Consider the following 20,804-nt stretch of genomic DNA (forward strand, 5'->3'; position numbering starts at 1 on the left):
GAGACTCAAGTACAATGATCACAATTGTGGATGTTTTAAGAGTGTTTTAATAATACGATGATAATGATAGATCATCGCAACTCTGAATGATTTAAGAGTTTTTTAATATAGTACGATGATGATTCAAATGTCTTCTAGCTTAATTAGAAGTCACGTGTTTGAAACCAACCTTAACAACAAAACTAAAACTCTTGAGTAAAGTATTTTTACATTTCCGATTTAAAAAATATTAATATTATTATTATATAATAAAAAAATGACATTGAATTTATTAAAAAAAAAAATAATGACATTGAATGTATCATGGGTTTCGTTTTCTTACATCATATTTTGTCTTTACAGTGTTTCTCTAATTGTCTCTACAGTTAAGCAACAAAACAGAAAGGACAATATTGTTTCACACTGAAAAATCCTAGCCTTTGTCTTTGTCTTTTGTCACCTTCAATTAATCTCCTTCTCTCTTCTCTCTTTTTCTCTTCACATATTATTCTTACTTCCACCATATCCAAACACACAAGAATAACCTGCGACCTAAGCTTTTCCTATAATTATTCTTGTCACAACTCACACGTACGTACCACAAAATTGTCTTCATCCTTTTTCATATGTCGTTTTATTTCTGAACCACAAACTCACATATTTTATTTTTCTTTGTTCAAAAAATTATGAGAGGCATAACATCTTGTTACAATGAACATGCTATTAGAGTATCTGATTTATATTGTTCAAGACCTTCAAATTCAATCATTCCAAAACTCAATAACCTTTCAATTCAAAATTCAGTTACTTGCATATACAAACTCAACTTTATCTCAATTCAACAACAATTTCTCATCACACTAACTTGGACCAAGAAACTCATTGGACAAGGTTTCATCATAAACATCACTTCTGATTCTGATTATGTCAATGTTTTCTCAAAATTCAATGGAAATCCTCGTCTATTATTGAAACAGAACAAAGGTACTGATACGTTTCAATATCAAAATTTTGAAGTCAAAGTTTTATGGGATCTTTCTGATGCTAAGTATGATGAAGGACCTGAACCGGTTAATGGATTTTACGTCATGGTTTTGGTGAACTCTGAATTGGGTTTATTCCTCGGAGACAAAGAAGAAGATTCGTTGGAGAACTTGGAAGATAAGAAAAACCATGATGCAAAATTCTCAATGGTTTCAAGAAGTGAAAGATTTTATGGTACAAGTGTTTATGCAACAAAGGCAAAGTTTTCTGAAACAGGAATTTCACACGATATATTGATAAAGTGTGGAGTAGAAGAAGAAGGATCAACATCAAAGAGTCACATGTTATGTTTGTTTATGGATAAGAAGATTGTGTTTAAGGTGAAGAGATTGAAGTGGAATTTTCGTGGCAATCAAACAATTTTTGTGGATGGTTTGGTAGTGGATATGATGTGGGATTTGCATGATTGGATTTTCAATCCTAGTAATATTGATTCTGTTTCTGCTGTTTTTATGTTTAGGACAAGGAGTGGTTTGAATAGTAGATTATGGTTGGAAGAGAAGAATTTGCAGAAACAAAAGGAACAAGATAGAATTGGATTCTCTTTGTTGATATGTGGATGTAAGAACCCTGATTGATTCTATCTTTCTGTTTAATTTCTTGGGAGTTTGTTTGTTAAACTGGTTTTTTGAAGACTGAAACAAACTTTTTGTTTTTCATTTGTAATGTAATGGGATGCAGGCAGATTTTAAGGTAATTAATTGTAATGTAATTACATGTACTGTTACAATTAACCTATTTTTTATTTATTTTTATACAAAACAGTTTTACTCTAAGTTATGTGTATAAATTTATTGATTCTGTAGTTTATTTTTGTTTGAAATTATGCAGGGCCCTTCAATCTAAATCAACGATCTATTTATGAATGCGTTTTGGTTTTGTACTCCATGCTGCTTAATTAACTAGTTGAAATGAATATGAATCTTTTACGTACGTGATAACTACACTTCCTTCAAAAAAGATAACTACACTGTCAAATCAGATAATTTAGAACTTCTAACAAAGAATTTCAATTTATTGATACTCAAAAATAATTGGTCGAAAATGTTTTTTGTCATGAGACTCTATTTGCCTATCTACCCCACAATAAGTTGATAATGTAGCTGATGGTTGAATCGATTATAAACTTGGCTACTGCGTCTAGATGAGATTGGAAGTTGTTATTGGCGTTATTAGGTTCGTGGTAATGTTGAATAAGAGGCTAAGAGACTATATCATATAATAATTTACCGTGTCAAAAGTGTTATATAATCACTTTCCATAATATTGAGGATGACGTATGAGGTGGTTATGGACGGTGAAAAGAAGATAAAAACGATATCAAGGTCAATTTAGAACTTGGATCCTCTTATGCTTCTTGCATCATTCTCCAACAAAAATAATGTGAGTGAGACGAGGGAGAATAAGAGGGAAAATGAAAAGATGATTATGAAAGAGAGAATTTTTAAGAGGAAGTTAGAGCGAAAAAATATATAGATAAATCGTACGAGAGGATTCAAACCTAATCTTTTAAAATCTCGTAGGAGAGGATCTGTGTAATGATCTAAGATAGGTCCATTAGAATAGTATAAGTTCAAGTTATATTAGGTGATGAGTCATGCTCTCTAGAAGGATCTAGAGAGTTCCATTGTGATGAGTCATTAGAATATCAAAACTATAAATAAGTGATTGATCAAATGTAATGATTATGAAATGAATGAATGAAGAATTAGTTTGTTAGAATAGTTTAGTTTTAGTTTATTTATCTCTTTTAGAATATCATCTCTTTCATTTATGAACAACCCAAAAGTTGTCCATAACAATCTGAACCCCATCTCATAGAAGTAAAAATATGGATAACAACCGGTCCCTTAACAATAGGGATGTAGAGAACATTAATAGTTGATAATTGGCTAACTGACAGACAATGAGCCATCTCAAAAGTTTATTTTTGCCCTCAATTAGCATGCTTCCTTGATAATTGGGTTGTGGAAGGTTGGTTGCGATAAAAGTAAATAACTTAGCCAACAAACGGTTGAGGGTTTTAACACAACAACCATGGTAGTTACTTACATCAGTGTTGTACGACACGATCCTAAATGATATAATATGCGAGTTAGTGGGTCAAGAACACGAAAAACATGTTTAGTGCATATTTGGTAGTTATTCTAAGTTAATAAACATCTATTGTAAAGATTATTTTACACGTGTTCAATGAATTAAACGGCTATTTACTTTTTTTATCGCTTTCTTTTATATTTCACGCAACCTTAGATAGTTGTTCAACCTAGACGTTCTTTAGAGTAGTTCTGAAGCCCGCAACTGAAAAACATAACTCATTTGTCTGCATATTTGTTTGATAATTTTTCAGAAGTGCAACTCGACAGATGTATCAACTCATGAGTTAATAGGTTAAGCACCAAATTTCGCACATAAAAAACACACTTAATTTTTTAACAACCTTTAGAACACACGTAATTAATAGTTATTACCTACATAACTTGTTTACTTTAGAACATGCTTATGGAAGGATAACTATGTTTAACAACCTTATTATGCCTTTTTTATTTAATAAAAGTTTAGCCGAATTGAATTTTGTGGGTTCACTGAGGTTAGAACACGCTAAAGTTGATGAGTTTGTCGGAAGAAATGAAATTTTAATTGTGACCTTTTTTAAAATGTAAAATTCACTCAATAAAATTTATCTTAAACGGAGTTGTAAGTGAACCTTTCTCATAAAAAAGAAAGTTGGTAACTATCAAAATTTGCTTGATTTTAGTTTAATGAATAATGTGTTTTGTGTGATTGGTGTATAAAAATTTAGTAAAGAAGAATCACACAAGAAATTAGTGAACCTTGGGCTATGTCTAGTCCTCACATTTTATGAGCTTTTTCATTATTTTACCGAGATGAGAACGTGTACTCAACACTCACACTTACACTTACACTTGTCTTAGATCACCACTAAATCTATACTTTTTCGCATTATAACCTCAGCATGGTAACAAGTCAAGCTGACACAAGCATACGATCTGGCTTGAGAGGCTTTACATAAAATCCCTCAATCTATCTAAAAAATTGGCGATGACACATTTGATAAGGCGGAGAAATATTGGTAAAATATTAAAATATCCTATCTGTAGTTAACTATCGAGGAAAATTTCGGTAGTTAATTGCTGAGGAAACTTCAAATCTTAATTTTTTTTTTTACAAAAATCTTAAATTGTCATTATTAATATTTATTGATTTTAATACTATTTAATTTATTGTGGTTCTATGAGAAAATATAATCAACATATTTTAATGTTGTGGATTACATTAAAGAATTAAATAAGAAAGTTATGATTTTCTTTTTCTTTTTTTTAAAAAGAAGCAACAATAAAAACACTTTAATTGTGTAATGAAATCAAAATTTGACTCAAAGAAATAATATTCGATTTTATCGATCAAGGCTGTATATCTTTACTGATTTAAATCATTAATTAAAAAACAATTAAATCACATACAAATAAAAACATGAACCATATTTGACCATATTAAAAAATTTATTGCTTCCATTATAAGGCTGTCCAATCTGTATAATGTAAACATGGTTAAGCATACACAGTCAAAAAGAGGAACATATATAAACAAAATTTCAAATAAAAGAATCCTCTACAAAGCAAGCAAAACAAGAGAATGAAATTAAAGTGCTTTTATAGTTGCTTCTTTTTAAAAAGAAAAAGAAAATCATATTTTTCTTGTTTAATTCTTTAATGTAATCCAAAACATTAAAAGAGTGTTGATTATGTTTACTCATAGAATTACAATGAATTAAATAGTATTAAAATCAATAAATATTAATAATGATAATTTAAGGTTTTTGTAAAAATAAATAAATTAAGATTTGAAGTTTCCTCGACAGTTAACTACCGAAGTTTTTCTCTGTAGTTAACTGCAATCGGTTTATGAATTCCTCGGCAGTTAACTACAGAGGGGGTATTTTGGTATTTTATTAGTGTTTATCAGCCTTATCAAATGTGTCATAAGCAATTTTCGTCCATCTAAAAGGAAAGACACGAGACAAGGTTACAACATGCGAAGTTTGTGTTTGAGATCTTTAAGAAATACTTAAAGTAGACTTGAAGTATTATCATTGCATATGAAATGATTCATTATCTCAAAATGAAATTAGGCAGAACAATGTGGATGACTATTAAAATTGAACTACAGAAAACTTATTATTGTCTGAATTGGTGCTTTATTAATGGGACTCTTGAAGACATTTATTTTTCATTTGATTTCATATATCTTATTTTGAACTGTATATCTTCATTTAAAATATGCGTGCTCTAAAACAATGAAGCGCTTGAAGAATACCATCCAAATAGAGGTATTCGTTAATGTGAACCAATTTTTCATCTTCTTTTCATTTAGTGCCTCGAGTGTCGGAAAATAATTCTACCATAGATAATCGATAAATCCCAAAATGCTTTTGTTACAATGTTTTTAAAACCGGATCAGTGATCAAACCGGTATGACCTTCGGTTCATGGTTCAATCGGTTGAACCAGTTCAACCGATAGAACCGGAATAATAATAAATAAATAACTAAATATACTTTTAAAAATAAATAAATTACTACTCAGTACTTCTTTTTACTTTACAACCCAATAATTTCTTTATCTTCTTAGCAATTATTTTATAAGCCCAATATCTTTAAAGCCCCATACCTTGTATCATGTATAACCCTAAGAAAATTATTTTTTTGACGAGAATACTTCCTATTGAATACTGCCGCTACGTGTGTTCTAGATACACCGTCTTTTTCATCATTCATTCAACCTATTTTTTTAACATTCAACCTCTTTTTCCATCATTCATTCAACCTATTTTTTCAACATTCAACCTATTTTTTTTACATTTTTCCCTATAAAAACCTTCATATTCTCACATTTCCTCACATTCTCTCCTCCTTACTCTCATTTTGCTCACATTCTCTCCTCTTTAATCTCATTCTTCCTCTTTCTTCTACAAAATGTTGGTTTGTCATCATTCGTCTTTCATTCAAATAAGCCTCTTTGAAAATTTGAAAATTTCAAGAGGTTTCTTTGAATTGGTTTTACCCCAGGATTTAGGGTTTAGGGTTTATGGTTTGTGTTTTTTTTCTCTCTTTGTTTTAACCCAAGCGGTAGTTAAATGTATTATTAAACAACAAGAGTGCAAAGGTGAGGAACAACATTTTTTGGGTCATCTTGGTGTTGTCTTGTATGAGTATCTTGGAGAAGAGTATCCCGAAGTTCTAGGAATAAAGATGACTCCACCTATTAAGGAATAAATGTACGACGAGAGGAACAATTTTGGATCATCTTGGTGTTGTCTTGTATGAGTATCTTGGAGAAAAGTATCTAAAAGTTTTAGGAATAAAGATGACTCCATCTATTAAGGAATAAATGTACGATGAAGATGTTATTTTTAATGTTATTGGTATGACAAAGATGACTCCACCTATTAAGGAATAAATGTACGAAGAAGATGTTATTTTTAATGTTATTGGTACGACGAAGCAGATTTAGTTTTACCCCATTGTAAATGTATTATTATATTAATAAAATGTGATTTTATATCTATTGGTACGACGAAGATGACTCCACCTATTATGTATTATTTTAGTTTTTATTTGCATTTATTTATTTATATGAAATACAAAAATTCAAATAAAAAATGTGTATTAAAGAAAAGTCAGTTTTAAATCTAACGTGAATATATTACGAACACAACGACAGTTAACTGCCGTTGGAGCCAGCGGTTGTTAACAGCCGCCGCTTAACCCAACGATTGTTAACAACCGCTTAAAGCATTTAAATATTTTACTTGTGTCATTATGAAATTTCCTATGACAGAAAAACAATTTTCTAACCCTAATCCCATAACAGAACCAACACAGCCGCCACAACACTCTTTCTTCTTCATTCTTTTTCTTCTGCCACAACTATTCTAGTTTGCATTTGAAAATGGATCTATATGTACAAACATAACAAACAGTGCTTTCAATTTGAGATTATTGTAATTCTCCTTCATTTTCTTCCTAACCATTTTTCTAACCGTTTGGTTTGCGGGTTTTGAAGGGGAGGGGAGAGGATATTTTAAATTTTTTGAAGGGGAGGGGAGGGAGAGGAAGGGGAGCAAAATTTATCATAAGCTCATTTATTGCTCCCCCTCAAATTGAAGTTTTTTGGAGGGGAGGGGAGGGAAAGAAAGATGAGTTAATGCAATTTTAATTACATTGACATAATTATTTTCATATTTATTTTTAAATGACAAAATCGTCATTATTAAAAATTTAAGTGCTTTCAACATATTGCTTATTATCATCTTTTTTGTAACATGCCAATGTCATTTTTTTTTTCTTAACGAGAACCACATATTCATGTCTTCTAATTTTTTTTTACGAGAATTCACTTTTTTTACTAACATTGCTTTCATTTTTTTTTTATTTTGATATATTTATTTTATAATTTTTCGTTGTATTATATATTAAAATATTATTAATAAAATTTGTAGCAGATTTTTTTATAAATATATTTTATAAATAATTTCTGACTATAATTTTTTTATAAATCTTTTTATATTGTATTAGATTATTTTAGAAGTGCTCTAATATTTATGAATACCTAATATTTTTTTGTTAGAACTTTTGTGTTTGATTATTTATGGAGTTTTCGGTTACTAAGTTTTCATGTTTAATTTTTCATTTTTTTTTTTTTTGAAAGAATGTTTAATTTTTCATGACTATGAAGCTGGAACCAATGGGGAAACCACCACTCAAGGTTTGGACGGGCTTGGTCAGCGTTGCCAGAAGTACTATGAAGCTGGTGCCCGATTTGCCAAGTGGCGTGCTGTCATATGCCAAGAGAATGGCCTAGTTCCTATAGTGGAGCCCGAAATCCTAGTGGATGGATCTCATGACATCAACAAGTGTGCTGAGGTGACTGAACGTGTTCTGGCTGCGAAGAGAGATTTGGGCAAAATGCTATAAAATCTGATATGCTATGACTTTTTCGCTACCACTGCAACATCGCATGCAACTCTGTAGTGGGGATATAGGGCATGCAAAGATAGTGGAAGCATCATAATGTGAGCTGCACATGATCACTTTTAAAAGAAATTAGAAAAGAAAAGAGTTAATATGATTAACTCTTGTTTATTCATATACTAATTCCTTTGAAATTTAGTTGTTTTACATATATGAGCATATATGGTTAGCTTTACTACCTACACACGAGTAAATAGTCAATTTCCCCTCTGAAATTGTAAGTTTCATCAATTACCTTCCCTGAAATTAACAAAACTTCAATTATCCCCTTGAAATTTCACAACGTTAGTCAATTTACTCCCTCCGTCAAATTTTTCTGTTAGTGAACATGACGTATTGCAAATACCCCCCTGAAGTTTTGCACTTATGTGTAAAATGCCCCCCAAACTTAAAATTTTATATTATTTTTTTTCTTAAAAACAAACAATTAATAGTTAAATATTAAAACTAACTATTAATTTTGGAATTTGGGAAAACTACATGTATATATACATCAAAATAGGCTCCAAAATGGGAAAAAATATGTATTTTTTAAAGTGACAATAATGGGATGATTTGTGGATTAATATTGGGGGTTGTGTAGTTTAAATGGTTTGAGCAAATTTTTGAAGAAGTTGGAGGAGTTAAAAAACTAAGATGGTGAAGGAGAAAATATAAATATAAATTTGATTATTAATTTGTTTATAAACCTCTAAAAATAATAATTTGTCTATTAGAAATAATCATTATTGTCACTTTAAAAATACACATTTTTTCTTATTTTGATGTATATATGTATGTAGTTTTTCCAAACTTTAAAATTAATAGTTAGCTTTAATATTTAACTATTAATTGTTTGTTTTTAAGAAAAAAATAATATAAATTTTTAAGTTTGGGGGGCATTTTGCACATAAGTGCAAACTTCAGGGGGTATTTGCAAAACGTCATGTTCACTAACAAAAAAATTTGACGGAGGGGGTAAATTGACTAACGTTGTGAAATTTCAGGGGGTAATTGAAGTTTTGTTAATTTCAGAGGGGTAATTGATGAAACTTACAATTTTAAGGGGGAAATTGACTATTTACTCACCTACACACCTTATCACTGATTTGGCATCTTACAATTTCATGAACCTGATATTAAGATTAAAATTTAGTTTTTCTTTCCATCCAATTATTAGACTTTTAAGTAGTAATTTGATAAAACTAATCAAGTGACTAGATTCATAATCATATCTGCTTTCTCTTCTTTGTAAAAGGTGACCAGCTCTAGCAGTCTAGATTGCAACTGCTGCTTGATGAGTAGGTTGAACCCCATTGCACCTTCCAACAATCGGTGTTGAATTGGTGATGGGGTTAGCAGCTTTAGCAAGTGTTGGCTGAATAGTTGGGCCCTTTTTTTGTTTATACGAATCAAAAAACAGGGAGGAGAAACCAAAAGAGAAAAAGTTTAGGTTGGAATTGGATGGATGAGGTGTTCATCAATCTTTTGTCTAAAAATAAACGATTTGACTTTTTTGTTGAGGGAAGCAACTCAATGCATTTAAGTGGGACCAGCATTATATGGGACCAAATACATGAAGGTATATCATCATCAAACATTATATAGGACTAACCGTATCAATTCACGAGCGACCCCATTAATTTGCCTCATATTAAATTCAACATGAGAGTTTTTGAAACTATTATGGAACATCTGTCTATATGCAGAAATAATACAACCAAATGAGTCTACAACATTCTTAAAGTCGAGAGCAAAATCCAAATTATAAAGTTGAAGGTCTAATGTTCATTTCAAAGTCGTATGCAAACCAAATGCTTCCGTTATTTCATCATCACATACATAGAGGAGAAAACCAAGTATCTCAATTCCTACTATGTTAAGTGAAAAAGAAAATGACTTATAACGTCCGATTGCTGGCTTTTCTCATGACAACCAATGCATACATACCTATTGTCCACCAGAATGCAAACGATTTGAATTGATTTGATTTTGTAGGGTCTAAAATAAATTACACAGTACATAAAAATTGATCTCACGCCACTTAACCCAACCCCCTTGTTGTCCACGCGGACCACGCCAGATTACATATATGGTAACGCTCTTACCCCTTGTCCACGCCACCTTATATTACGCTCATAAACCCTTTGTCTGTCATCAATATCACAAAACCCTCTTCACTTTTCTTCTCTCACTATACATATACTAATACTACCCACAATGTCTGCCTTCAAGAGCAAATACCAAGGTATTCTCTCATTCTCTCTTGTTTCATTCATTATTATTTATGTCATTGATTTATGCTATCTACTTTCTCGTTTTCGCTTTGTCTGGATCGGTTATGGTTGAAAAATTATGCTTCTTATTATTTAGCCCTTTTACTATTATGCATCATACTTGTGATCTTTTCTATTGTGGATGGCTATTTTGTTAACCCTTCTCTATTGTTTTAAGAGTTTTTATGTAATGCAATACATTTAATTAATTCTGTTTGCAACTGAATGCTGGTGATTTTGTCCTTTCCTGACATTAAGTTGGTTCCATACTTTTTAATTTGGGATTATTAATGCAAAATATTTTAAAAATATTTTTAGATTGGTTGGCCGTTACATGCTAGTGCCACTATTCAGAATTGATAACTATAATTAGTTTACATCTATGTAATTCAATTCAATATCTCGATTAGTAAAAGTTAGTTCAGTTCATATGTCTTCCCCTCCTCCACAAAACAACTTTTAATTAGTTCTATTGTTGTAACAAGTTGTCATTCTTTTCCCTGATTAAGAAGGTAAATGCTGTCGGTTGTTTGTTTTCCTTCCCCTGTTTTTATTCATCTAAAACTGAAATGAGTTTATTATAGAGGTAAACTGCTATTACGGCAGGATTTAAAAGATATGTAATCTACTAGTTAATGTGCTGATGTATTGCAGATGAACTCATTGCCAATGCTGCTTACATCGGCAGCCCAGGGAAGGGTATCCTTGCCGCTGATGAATCAACTGGTACAATTGGGAAGCGTTTGGCCAGCATTAATGTTGAGAATGTTGAAACAAACAGGCGTGCTCTCCGTGAACTCCTTTTCACCACCCCTGGTGCTTTTGAGTGTCTCAGTGGTGTGATTTTGTTTGAGGAAACTCTTTATCAAAAGACAGCTGCAGGTACTTAAGCTCCTTATTTAGGATACTTGTAAGATGCATTTTGCAGTATATGCTAAGTATCTCCTTATTTATGAGGAATCAATGAGCAAAATTATACTTACACCGTTCTTATGTATTTATATACTCTTAATTATGTTTATTACCTTGTTTTTCAATTTATGTTTAAGAGCCTCTATGATTTGATATATTTGAACTTATCCACTGGTGTAAAAATTTGGAAACTGTTTTGAGAGAGTTTATGGTATGAGTTTGTGATATATCCATAAGCTTTCCAAAATTGATTACGAAAACAGCTAATAGTTTAAACGAAAACAGTTTTACTTTGTTTAATCTTTAGTTATAGAAATAACTTATATTCAAGCATTTATATGAACACTTATGCTATAAGTGTTAAATTAAGTTGTATTTCCAAACAATGCCTAAATCATGCCATATTTTCGGGCCCTCATTAGTTCCTAATCTTTGTTTTTTATCGCAGGAAAACCTTTCGTAGAGTTGTTGAAGGAAGGAGGAGTTCTTCCTGGCATTAAGGTTGACAAGGGCACTGTAGAGCTAGCTGGAACCAATGGGGAAACCACCACCCAAGGTTTGGATGGCCTTGGTCAGCGTTGCCAAAAGTACTATGAAGCTGGCGCCCGATTCGCGAAGTGGCGTGCTGTCCTCAAGATTGGTCCCAACGAGCCATCTGAGCTGGCTATCCACGAGAACGCCTATGGTCTAGCTCGCTACGCTGTCATATGCCAAGAAAATGGCTTAGTTCCTATAGTCGAGCCCGAAATCCTCGTAGATGGATCTCATGACATCAACAAGTGTGCCGAGGTGACTGAACGTGTTCTGGCTGCATGCTACAAAGCTTTAAACGATCATCATGTTCTGCTGGAAGGCACCCTTTTGAAGCCTAACATGGTCACCCCTGGTTCAGATTCTCCAAAGGTTTCCCCCGAAGTTATAGCCGAGTATACCGTTAAAGCTTTGCAGCGAACCGTTCCGGCTGCCGTTCCTGCTGTCCTGTTCTTATCTGGTGGACAGAGTGAGGAGGAGGCAACACTCAATCTCAATGCCATGAACAAGTTGAATGGAAAGAAGCCGTGGGGACTTTCTTTCTCTTTTGGAAGAGCACTTCAGCAGAGTACTCTCAAGGCATGGGCTGGGAAAGATGAAAACATTAAGAAGGCTCAGGATGCATTCATCTCCAGGTGCAGGGCTAACTCACATGCAACTTTGGGAACCTATAAAGGTGATGCTACCCTGGGTGAAGGTGCCTCTGAGTCTCTCCATGTCAAGGATTACAAATACTAAGGTACTAAAGGTAGTGAGCTTTTTTGGGAGAGATTTTTGTGCTATTGGCATCAACATTATAAGAGCTTTATTATGGATTGAAGAATAATCACTCCAAGCTATATTGGCTTGGTATCAGCCCTTTTCGGTTCTTTTTTATTTAATTTGCTTCTGTTTTTCTCTCTGATTGAGTTTTGCCCTTTAATATTATCAGGTGACACTTCTTAGTATTGATACCACTAATCGTAGTATTTTTTTTCCTTTGGCTGATTTAGTTGTTTTTTACATTGGATCATATATGGTTACGTTTTAGTACCTCATACACTCCTTTTTCACTAATTTGACATCTTTCAATTTCATGAATCTGATCTTAGGATTAAAACATAGTATTTCTTTCCATCCAATAATTATTGGACTTTTAAGGGTGTAATTGATAAAACAAATCAAGTGACTAGATTCATAATTGCATTTGGTTTCCTCTTCTTTGTAAGAGTTAGTAGGAAAAACCAACTCTAGCAGTTTCAATTGCAGTTGCTGCTTGTTGAGTGGGCTTGCCAACAAGTGGTGGTGGCTTAGCAGCTTGAGCAGTAGGATTTTTCGACTAAGTTGCTGCATCATGAAAGGTATCTTTCAGATTAATCAAGAGCCTAAAATCTATATTATTGGAGATCAAGTCTATTTTAAATAGTTGTGTTTATTAACACTTTAAAATCAAGAGTTAAGGAGCTTTCATTTTTCCCCTTCTTATTAAATCTGCGTTTAGTGAAATCGAATTGAATTCCATGTATAAAATATTGAAATGGAAAAGCTTAGGCATGGATTATGAGGTAGTAGTACTGTAGTGTCTATTAGGATAGGGTAGTTATTTTTGGCCTATCCCACTAACAGAGAACTTCATCCAGACATCAATGAAATGTTTAAGTACTGTTATTATGAATCCTTTTCTTCTTCTTTTCAAAAAAAATAAAAATGAATCCTTTTCTTTAGCTTTCGTACTCATATCATGTCTGATAATTTTTTTTTTACGAAATCTCATGTCAGAACCTGATTGCATTATTGTTGTCAGTTATGGATGAGATTAGATATATAATAATTGTTGCCTTCCACATCCCAAAATAATACTCCACCCATAATCCATTTCATTTTAATTGTCGCTTTAAGGTTGTGCGTGGTTTTTAAGAAAATGATCAGTTAGATTGAGTAGAATTCAATAAATAAATAATATATTAGTGGGGAAAAAAATAAATGTTTTATTAATATTCTAAAATAACAATTATTTGCTAAAAAAAACAATTAAAATTATAAGCAAGCTTTTTGAAGCCAGAATTTTCCATCTGTATTCTAAGGTACACAAGACCTCTATTGTTGCAATTTTGGTGGCCATCCAATAGTTGAGATGCATTGGTTCATTGCGTTTGCACACTCTTTTTCTTTTAAAATGAAAATCTTGAATTTTTAACGTTTAAAAACACATTAACTAATCTTTTGTAAGAAAAAAAAAATCCTAAACTGTAAGGAAACACTTTTTATAATTTGCTAAACATGCTAGAAAAAAAAACAAAAAACAAAATGGACATGGTCTCTTTAGAAGGACAAGAACATGCTCATATATTATTTTTTCATCAATCAAATATGGTAGAGAAGCTTTAACAATCACGTTCATGACATTGTAGCTGAATTGCAACAAGAAGCAACAACATTGTACATTAGAGTCATAAACGAGTTCATCCCTCATGGTTCTCTTAAACATAACATCATCATATTTTACTAGTGATGAAAGCTCAACTTGTAGTGGGTTGATTCGTGATCAACATCATAAAATTGTGTCTAATTTTATGTATAAAATTACCTCTCCATATACTCTTGCAACTGAACCATGTACAATTTTTTCCGCCCTTAAGCTTGTTCAAATACTTATTGCACATCAAATTCATTTTACTTCTTTTCAATTTAGTTGTGATAGGGTTTTCTTTTCCTTAATTAGACAATATCATATGTAGTGTTGATTTAGATTGTTAATGCAAATATTCTTTTATTAACAAAGGCTTAAATATGCAATCCGTCACTGGAAAATAAATGTTTGAAAAAAAAAATAAAAAATTATATAATCTCAAAATTTATAACTTTCGAAAATATAATTTTCAGTATTTTTAAAAAAAAATGAATTTTCCAAAATTTAATTTTCCGATTTTTTTTAATTTAAAAAAAAAAGAATTTTCAGAATTTTGAAAAAAAAATATTTTTAATTCAAAATCAAAAATTTAATTTTTCAGGTTTTTTTTTTAATTTTAAAAAAGAATTTTCAAAATTTTGAAAAAAAAAACAAAAAATAATTATGTGGCATACCACATGGCAAAAGTTGCACAATCAGCAACTGCCACGTGGCCAAAAACATGCCACTTCAACTGAATAGTGGGATCAGATACCTTTTTAAAACAAAAAAAAAATTGTAAGAATATTTTTAATTTTATTTTTTACAAAAACAAAAATCAAAACGCGGTCAAATTAGATAGAGAAATTGCATATTTAAGCCATTAACAAAACACACACAAAATTTTGAGGTAACCAAGCTGCAACTGGAACTGTGCAGGTAGTCACGTCACAGAAAAGCATAGTATTATGTAAGCACACCCTCTCTCTCCCCCCAACCCACAAACAAAGAGTGATCGATTTTGGCACCCATTGACTCTTTAATTACTTGAAGACAAATTAGCAAATAAAGAAGGAGGAAAAAGGTGAGGAAAAACTGCCAAAATGTCTCCCTTTAGTAGGAAAGTTCTTTACTTCCCAGGTACGGATACTGGCAGTCCATGACCATTAGCTAGTAGCGTAAGGTAAGGTGTAAAGTATGATGCAATGCATGTGTATATATCTGCACAGACTCAGCGTGTAGTAGCGGTTCTAGTGCCTGTGCCGTTACGTACTATTACTACTACCACACCACCCCTCCCTTAAAATGCAAAAACAACTGCACTAAACCCTCTCTCTGCCATGCTACTGTCCTTCTTAATTTGTCCCGTTGCTTGCAGAAAATTATTACTACTAATTTGTTTGCCAAACTTTAGGGTATTTCGCTTTCATCACTTCACATTAATGTACTATTGCAGATAGTGTAGTTATTCTATTCATCACTTATGTTATCAATTATGCACTTGTTAAAATCCTAATAATAATTACAGGTGCCTTTAAAATGGAGGAAAGAAAATTGTATTTTCAAAGAATAGTTTTGAGACTTTCTCATATATGGTCTAATTCAGTTATAATATTTACCCCATTATTTTTCACAGAAATATACAATAATTCATTATTTGACTAGCTAGTAGATTATAATTGTAAATGGTGACTAGTTAAACAATATTGCGAGGAACGGTCTTGCCAGAGAATTCGTGTACTGCAATTTTTACTCTGCTGGATCGCAATTAATGTTCCTACTATACAAAACACAACAAACAGTGTTGTCATTTTATAGTGACCTACCAAGCTGGACAGTGCAAGATATTCTAAAACAAGTTGGAATATATATTTCGATATCATAACTTCAACCAAATTTTAGCTCTTGGCCTTGAAAATAGAAAACTTCATTTACAACAGGCCACCGCCTGGGCGTACAGTAACAAGGCCAGATAGAGGGTTACTTACGATAAAGGAAAGTTGTGGACACTACTTTTAACCCTCTCTATCACATTTTTCTTATTGAATGAAATGTATGAGAATCATACGTTTTAAAAATGAATTTTACATAAAATAAAATAGAGAAACCGAATATGTTGCACTCAATAATAGAGTGGGTATTAGAGAGTGTTAAAAAAAAAAATAGTGTGTGTGACAAAAAACGATCATAATTTTTTTTTTTAATTTTTTTTTTTATAAAATACAGGAAGAAGTATTGGTTAATAATAAAGCAGTTAGCTTTTGTTAACAAAATAAAAGTAAAGTAGTTAGCTAAATTGAAGTTAGCTCATGAGGATATTATTGTTAATCAACCCTCTCATATGATCTACTTGATGTCGAAGAAACAACAACTTCTATCAAATATCTAGCCAACCAAGATGACAGGAGATAGAGTGAGGAACGACAAGTAAATAAAGGCCATGTTCAAAATCTTAAACACGAATGTTGCTCATAATATGCAAATATTGGAATAACTTTGGAGAAATAATAATCAAGCTTTTATTGAAGTTGTCTATAAATTCAGCAACAATCAAGGCTTATTTCATTAAGTGTGGTCGACTACATGGTACAAATTAGGTCATAATGTTTGATTATAAATCATATTTGAATCTAACTCATTAATCTCTATACTTTCGTAATAGTTTCTCTCATAGTGTTTCTAGATCGTCATCTGCATATAGTAATTTGCATATCCTCCATTCGATCTATCCTCTCTGCTATACAATCTACAAGTTTTCTCTCTACATGTACAAACCACCTAAGCCTATTTGCCACCATCTATCAGATGTTGTCATTTTTAATCCTGTTCAATACAACATCGCCGGCTTTACACCTGATCAATAAACTTTTTCCTTCAACTTGAGAGATACTTTCGTGTCACTTAAAACACTGCATGGTCTTCTCCATTTCGAAAACTCAACTTGAACTCGATGATTTAGGTCTACTTCTATTTCTTCGTTATCTTGTATTATGTACCTAAAATATTTAAATTGTGTAACCTGTGGTATGATATGATCTTCAACTTTTACGACTAAAGTAGAAATACTTCGTCTTTTCATAAAACTACATTAGAAGTCATATATGCTTCTAAGACTTGTCTCAAAGTTCAAACCTTCCGTTCAATTCTCGTGATTTAATTGATAAATGTCTTATATTTAGATACAAATGCATTTTACATAAAAATTTAGAGAATTGAATAATGGAGAGTTCATTACTTTATATTTCAAAAAATGGCCATCACATGGAATATTTTGTGTAATTTGGCTTTTATACAACTAAAATATTTGTAAAAGAATCATCAATTTAATTTGTTAAAAAAAAAACATTTAGTTTGAGAAATGGAGATGATTTCCCCTAAAAAATCTAAGAAACCATAAAACTATTTATCAATAATTAAAAAGTAAAATCTTGTTCAAAAAATAATAATTAAAAAGTAAAGTAATTTATTACGGCGAACACACAAACAATGATTCAATGAAGGCCCACACTATTTAAACATCCTAAAATTACACAAAAGAATGATAGATAGAGGAGTAATGAGAAAAAACCATACATGAATTACATCATTTGAAGATGCAATCAATATATCAAAGTACTACAATTCCAGATCCATTTGCAAAGCATAAATGATAATTAGGTACGTGAGACACTCACCTGAATTAGTGTCATACCCCCAACAACACTTGATGGAATATATTTGCCCATCATTAAACTAACTTTGTGTCTTCAATTTTTCTGTTGAGGTTTGACCAAATTTTTTTGTTTTGAGAAAATGGTTTGACCATATTTTTCTCTCTCCTAGATTGAGTAGATTCCCGTGACTATAATAATATTGATCATGCACCTTAATTACCTAATAATAAGTAATAATATCATCATGTCTCTATATATATAAAAACCCTCATTTCTTCAGTTAGTTCTTGCTTACATTATATTATGAGATCACCTCAGAAGAAGAAAAAAATTGTGAAATTTAAACTCACTGGTTTTGGTTTGCTTTGTTAACCTTCAAGTTGTAATTCTCCCACAAATTTCCTCCCTCAGTACTCATCAAGAACGGGAAACAATTTTCAGCCGCAACAACATTATTAGAATTTGAACCATCATTTGTTTGTACTCTCCCAAGTTCTTCTCTTTGATCATTAACATCACAATAAGAACCAGCTCCATCTCCATTGTTAACATTATATAAACAAGACCGATCAACATTGTTGTTATCATCAAAGTAAAAGCAACTCCTTGAGTTTTCCTTTCTCTTCTTATTTCCATCATGAGAAGAAGATTGAGTCTTTATTATCTCATCATTATTACCTGTTAATTTTTGCAAAGCTTCCATTAAAGCAGCATCCCTAGCTTCAATCCATGCTCTTTCTTTAGCCCAAAATTTATGCTCTTTTTCCAACCTTTCTTTCTCTTGTTTCCTCCACTCTTCTTCTCTTAGCACCCTCTCTTTTTCCTTTTGTTCCAATGTCTTTGTGAGTTTCTCCATCCATTCCTCTTGCTTCGCCACCAATTTCTTCAGCTGTGAATCAATGAAGTCTTTTATCTTTACCTTCCAGAAGCTTCTTCCACCAATCCTCTTTTTTCTCTTATCCATGGAGAACTCATTCTCTTTGATCCCCTCATGAGTACTATGATCATTGTCATCATCATCCGACGATGATGTGTCGAATTCAGTGGAGTTTGTGAGGCTGAGACTATCACAATGTTTGTTGATGTGGGAATGAAACATTTCTTCATTGTTGTTGGTACAAAAATTGTTTTGTGGGAGTGAAGATGAAGAAGGGTTATTGTTTTCTCCATATAAGGCTTCAAGTTGTCGAAAGAATCTGTAGTGCTTCCCATCTTGTCTTCCTGCTTTTCCTTCCTTGGTCTTTTTGTAGTATTTGTATAGATTCTCAAACTTCTCCCTGCATTTTTTCCCACTCCTTTGATAGCCATGTTCTTCACACATTATCCTTAACATCAATACAAGCAATGCTAAATCAGTATGAAAGAAAAACAACAAAAGCTTATTGGGGGGTTTTAATAGGAATATTGAACCCTAGTTGGAGCTATGAATATTGCTACTACCAAAGTAGCACATGCTACGTACGATGAGAATTTTTTTTGTTAAAAAATACTACTACCATGTATTGTCGTGTAATATGTTTTATGAAATGTCATTTAAATTGTCAATAGGAATGAGTTTTTGATGGAAGAGCTTGTGATTGATTGGTGTCATTCCATGTAAGATAGATAGAATTAGAAATGCAAAAGAATCCCTTGTACCCCATCAAAAATTTTGCTTACAAAAAAAAAAAAAAAAAAAAAAAGATGAAAAAGAATCCAAAAGTTGAGTGAATTTTAAATAAGGAGATAATAAAAGGGAAACAATTTGCACTTAAAAGAGGGTACACAATTTCAAAAGGGAAAAAAGGCAGTACTAATCTTGGAATATGAACTATAGTCTAAAATTGAGAGACTACAGAAATGTATAGTCATTTCCAGCTTAACAAAAATTCCACAAAAAGTAGGGACAAACAAGTGCAAGCATAAACTAATTAAAGATTGAATTTAATTTTTTGTAACACAAACATTTCTTAAGCTGAATTTGAAGGAAAAGGAGTGAAAAAGAAAATGTTAGACCTACCTAGAAAGTTGATCCCAAAGAGGACCTTTTTGAGTAGCTTCTTTGAATTGAGGATCAAGACGAGATCTAATCTCAAGAAGTGTAAGAGTCTCTTGTCTAGGCCATCTTCCAGTTGAAGCATCAACAGCAATGAAAGCAGTAGTTTCAGCTTCTAAATTACCACTAAATGAAGGAGTTGAAGCACTAGTGGTAGTGTTGGTAGGAGTGGCAGTAGTAGCAACAGCAGGTGAATCTGTTGAAACAAAATCATGAAGACAACGAGGAATTATATCTGCTACTTGTCTACCAAACATCATCATCTCATAGTGTTGTTGATGTGGGTTGCCGGCGGGGAATAGCTCCGCCGTAGGGAAATTGTTGGTAGTTGATCTTGGAACAATATTAATGAGTTGTCTAAGATCAGTGATACTATTACTATCATAGTGTTGATTATGGTCTTCCATTTCCATGAGATAGGAAGAATAGAAGAGTGAAACTGAAAGATATTGTTGTATATTACTATAAGATAAGAAAAAGGAATAAGAAGATAGATATTGATGAAGAAATAATAATAATAATAATAATAATAATGAAAATTGAAGATGTTAAGCGGCAGAGTCGGATCCTGTCGTCAATGAAAAGACTCAAATATTAAGACCAACAAGGGTAATGGTCCCCATGTCTGTGTGTGTGTGTGTAGTGTACAATTGTGTATGCGTGTGTTGTGGTGTATCATGTACGTACGTACCAACGATTTTATTATGTCTGTGTGTATACCACTGTTTACTGGTATTATTCTTTTATTTTATATTTTATGATGTTAACCATTCGCTTTAGGTAGAATTTCTTGATAATACGGACTTCAACCGCAAAATAAATTATTTTTTGATATAATAATGACATAACGCTAGGAAAAAAACTAATCCTGTAAGAACCTAGTCCTCGAGTAGAGCTAAACTTAACAAGGAAATATTCATATTATATGAATCAACAGGATATTCCATTCAAGCTTCAACAAATCTTGAATGCAT

General features: G+C 32.0%; 3 protein-coding genes across 3 annotated transcripts; 2 read left to right on the plus strand and 1 right to left on the minus strand.

The window, feature by feature from the left end:
- Positions 1–350: 350 nt before the first annotated feature.
- Positions 351–1,821, plus strand: LOC11432960 (uncharacterized). The gene has a single exon (XM_003625707.4). The coding sequence runs from the start codon at positions 666–668 to the stop codon at positions 1,599–1,601; it is 936 nt and encodes a 311-aa protein (XP_003625755.1). The 5' UTR covers positions 351–665; the 3' UTR covers positions 1,602–1,821.
- An 8,090-nt stretch (positions 1,822–9,911) lies between these two features.
- Positions 9,912–12,761, plus strand: LOC120576861 (fructose-bisphosphate aldolase 6, cytosolic). The gene is made up of 3 exons (XM_039827439.1): positions 9,912–10,303; positions 10,986–11,213; positions 11,692–12,761. Exons 1-3 carry the CDS (start codon positions 10,276–10,278, stop codon positions 12,510–12,512), a joined length of 1,077 nt encoding a protein of 358 aa, XP_039683373.1. The 5' UTR covers positions 9,912–10,275; the 3' UTR covers positions 12,513–12,761.
- A 4,868-nt stretch (positions 12,762–17,629) lies between these two features.
- LOC120577181 (trihelix transcription factor PTL) lies at positions 17,630–20,332 on the minus strand. The gene is made up of 3 exons (XM_039828285.1): positions 19,795–20,332; positions 18,146–19,120; positions 17,630–18,015 (listed from the first exon to the last, which is right to left on the minus strand). Exons 1-3 carry the CDS (start codon positions 20,241–20,243, stop codon positions 18,012–18,014), a joined length of 1,428 nt encoding a protein of 475 aa, XP_039684219.1. The 5' UTR covers positions 20,244–20,332; the 3' UTR covers positions 17,630–18,011.
- Positions 20,333–20,804: the final 472 nt, after the last annotated feature.

Source organism: Medicago truncatula, chromosome 7 (assembly GCF_003473485.1).
Source record: "Medicago truncatula cultivar Jemalong A17 chromosome 7, MtrunA17r5.0-ANR, whole genome shotgun sequence".
In the NCBI taxonomy this organism is placed as follows: Eukaryota; Viridiplantae; Streptophyta; class Magnoliopsida; order Fabales; family Fabaceae; genus Medicago; species Medicago truncatula.

Excerpts from the sequence above, each read along its gene's own strand:
- LOC11432960 (XM_003625707.4), top strand. The coding sequence starts at position 666 with ATGAGAGGCATAACATCTTGTTACAATGAACATGCTATTAGAGTATCT.
- LOC120576861 (XM_039827439.1), top strand. The coding sequence starts at position 10,276 with ATGTCTGCCTTCAAGAGCAAATACCAAG. Across the intron at positions 10,304-10,985 it reads CTTCAAGAGCAAATACCAAG|ATGAACTCATTGCCAATGCT; the intron begins GTATTCTCTCAT and ends GATGTATTGCAG. Across the intron at positions 11,214-11,691 it reads TTATCAAAAGACAGCTGCAG|GAAAACCTTTCGTAGAGTTG; the intron begins GTACTTAAGCTC and ends TTTTTATCGCAG.
- LOC120577181 (XM_039828285.1), bottom strand. The coding sequence starts at position 20,243 with ATGGAAATGGAAGACCATAATCAACACTATGATAGTAATAGTATCACT. Across the intron at positions 19,121-19,794 it reads CTTTGGGATCAACTTTCTAG|GATAATGTGTGAAGAACATG; the intron begins GTAGGTCTAACA and ends ATTGATGTTAAG.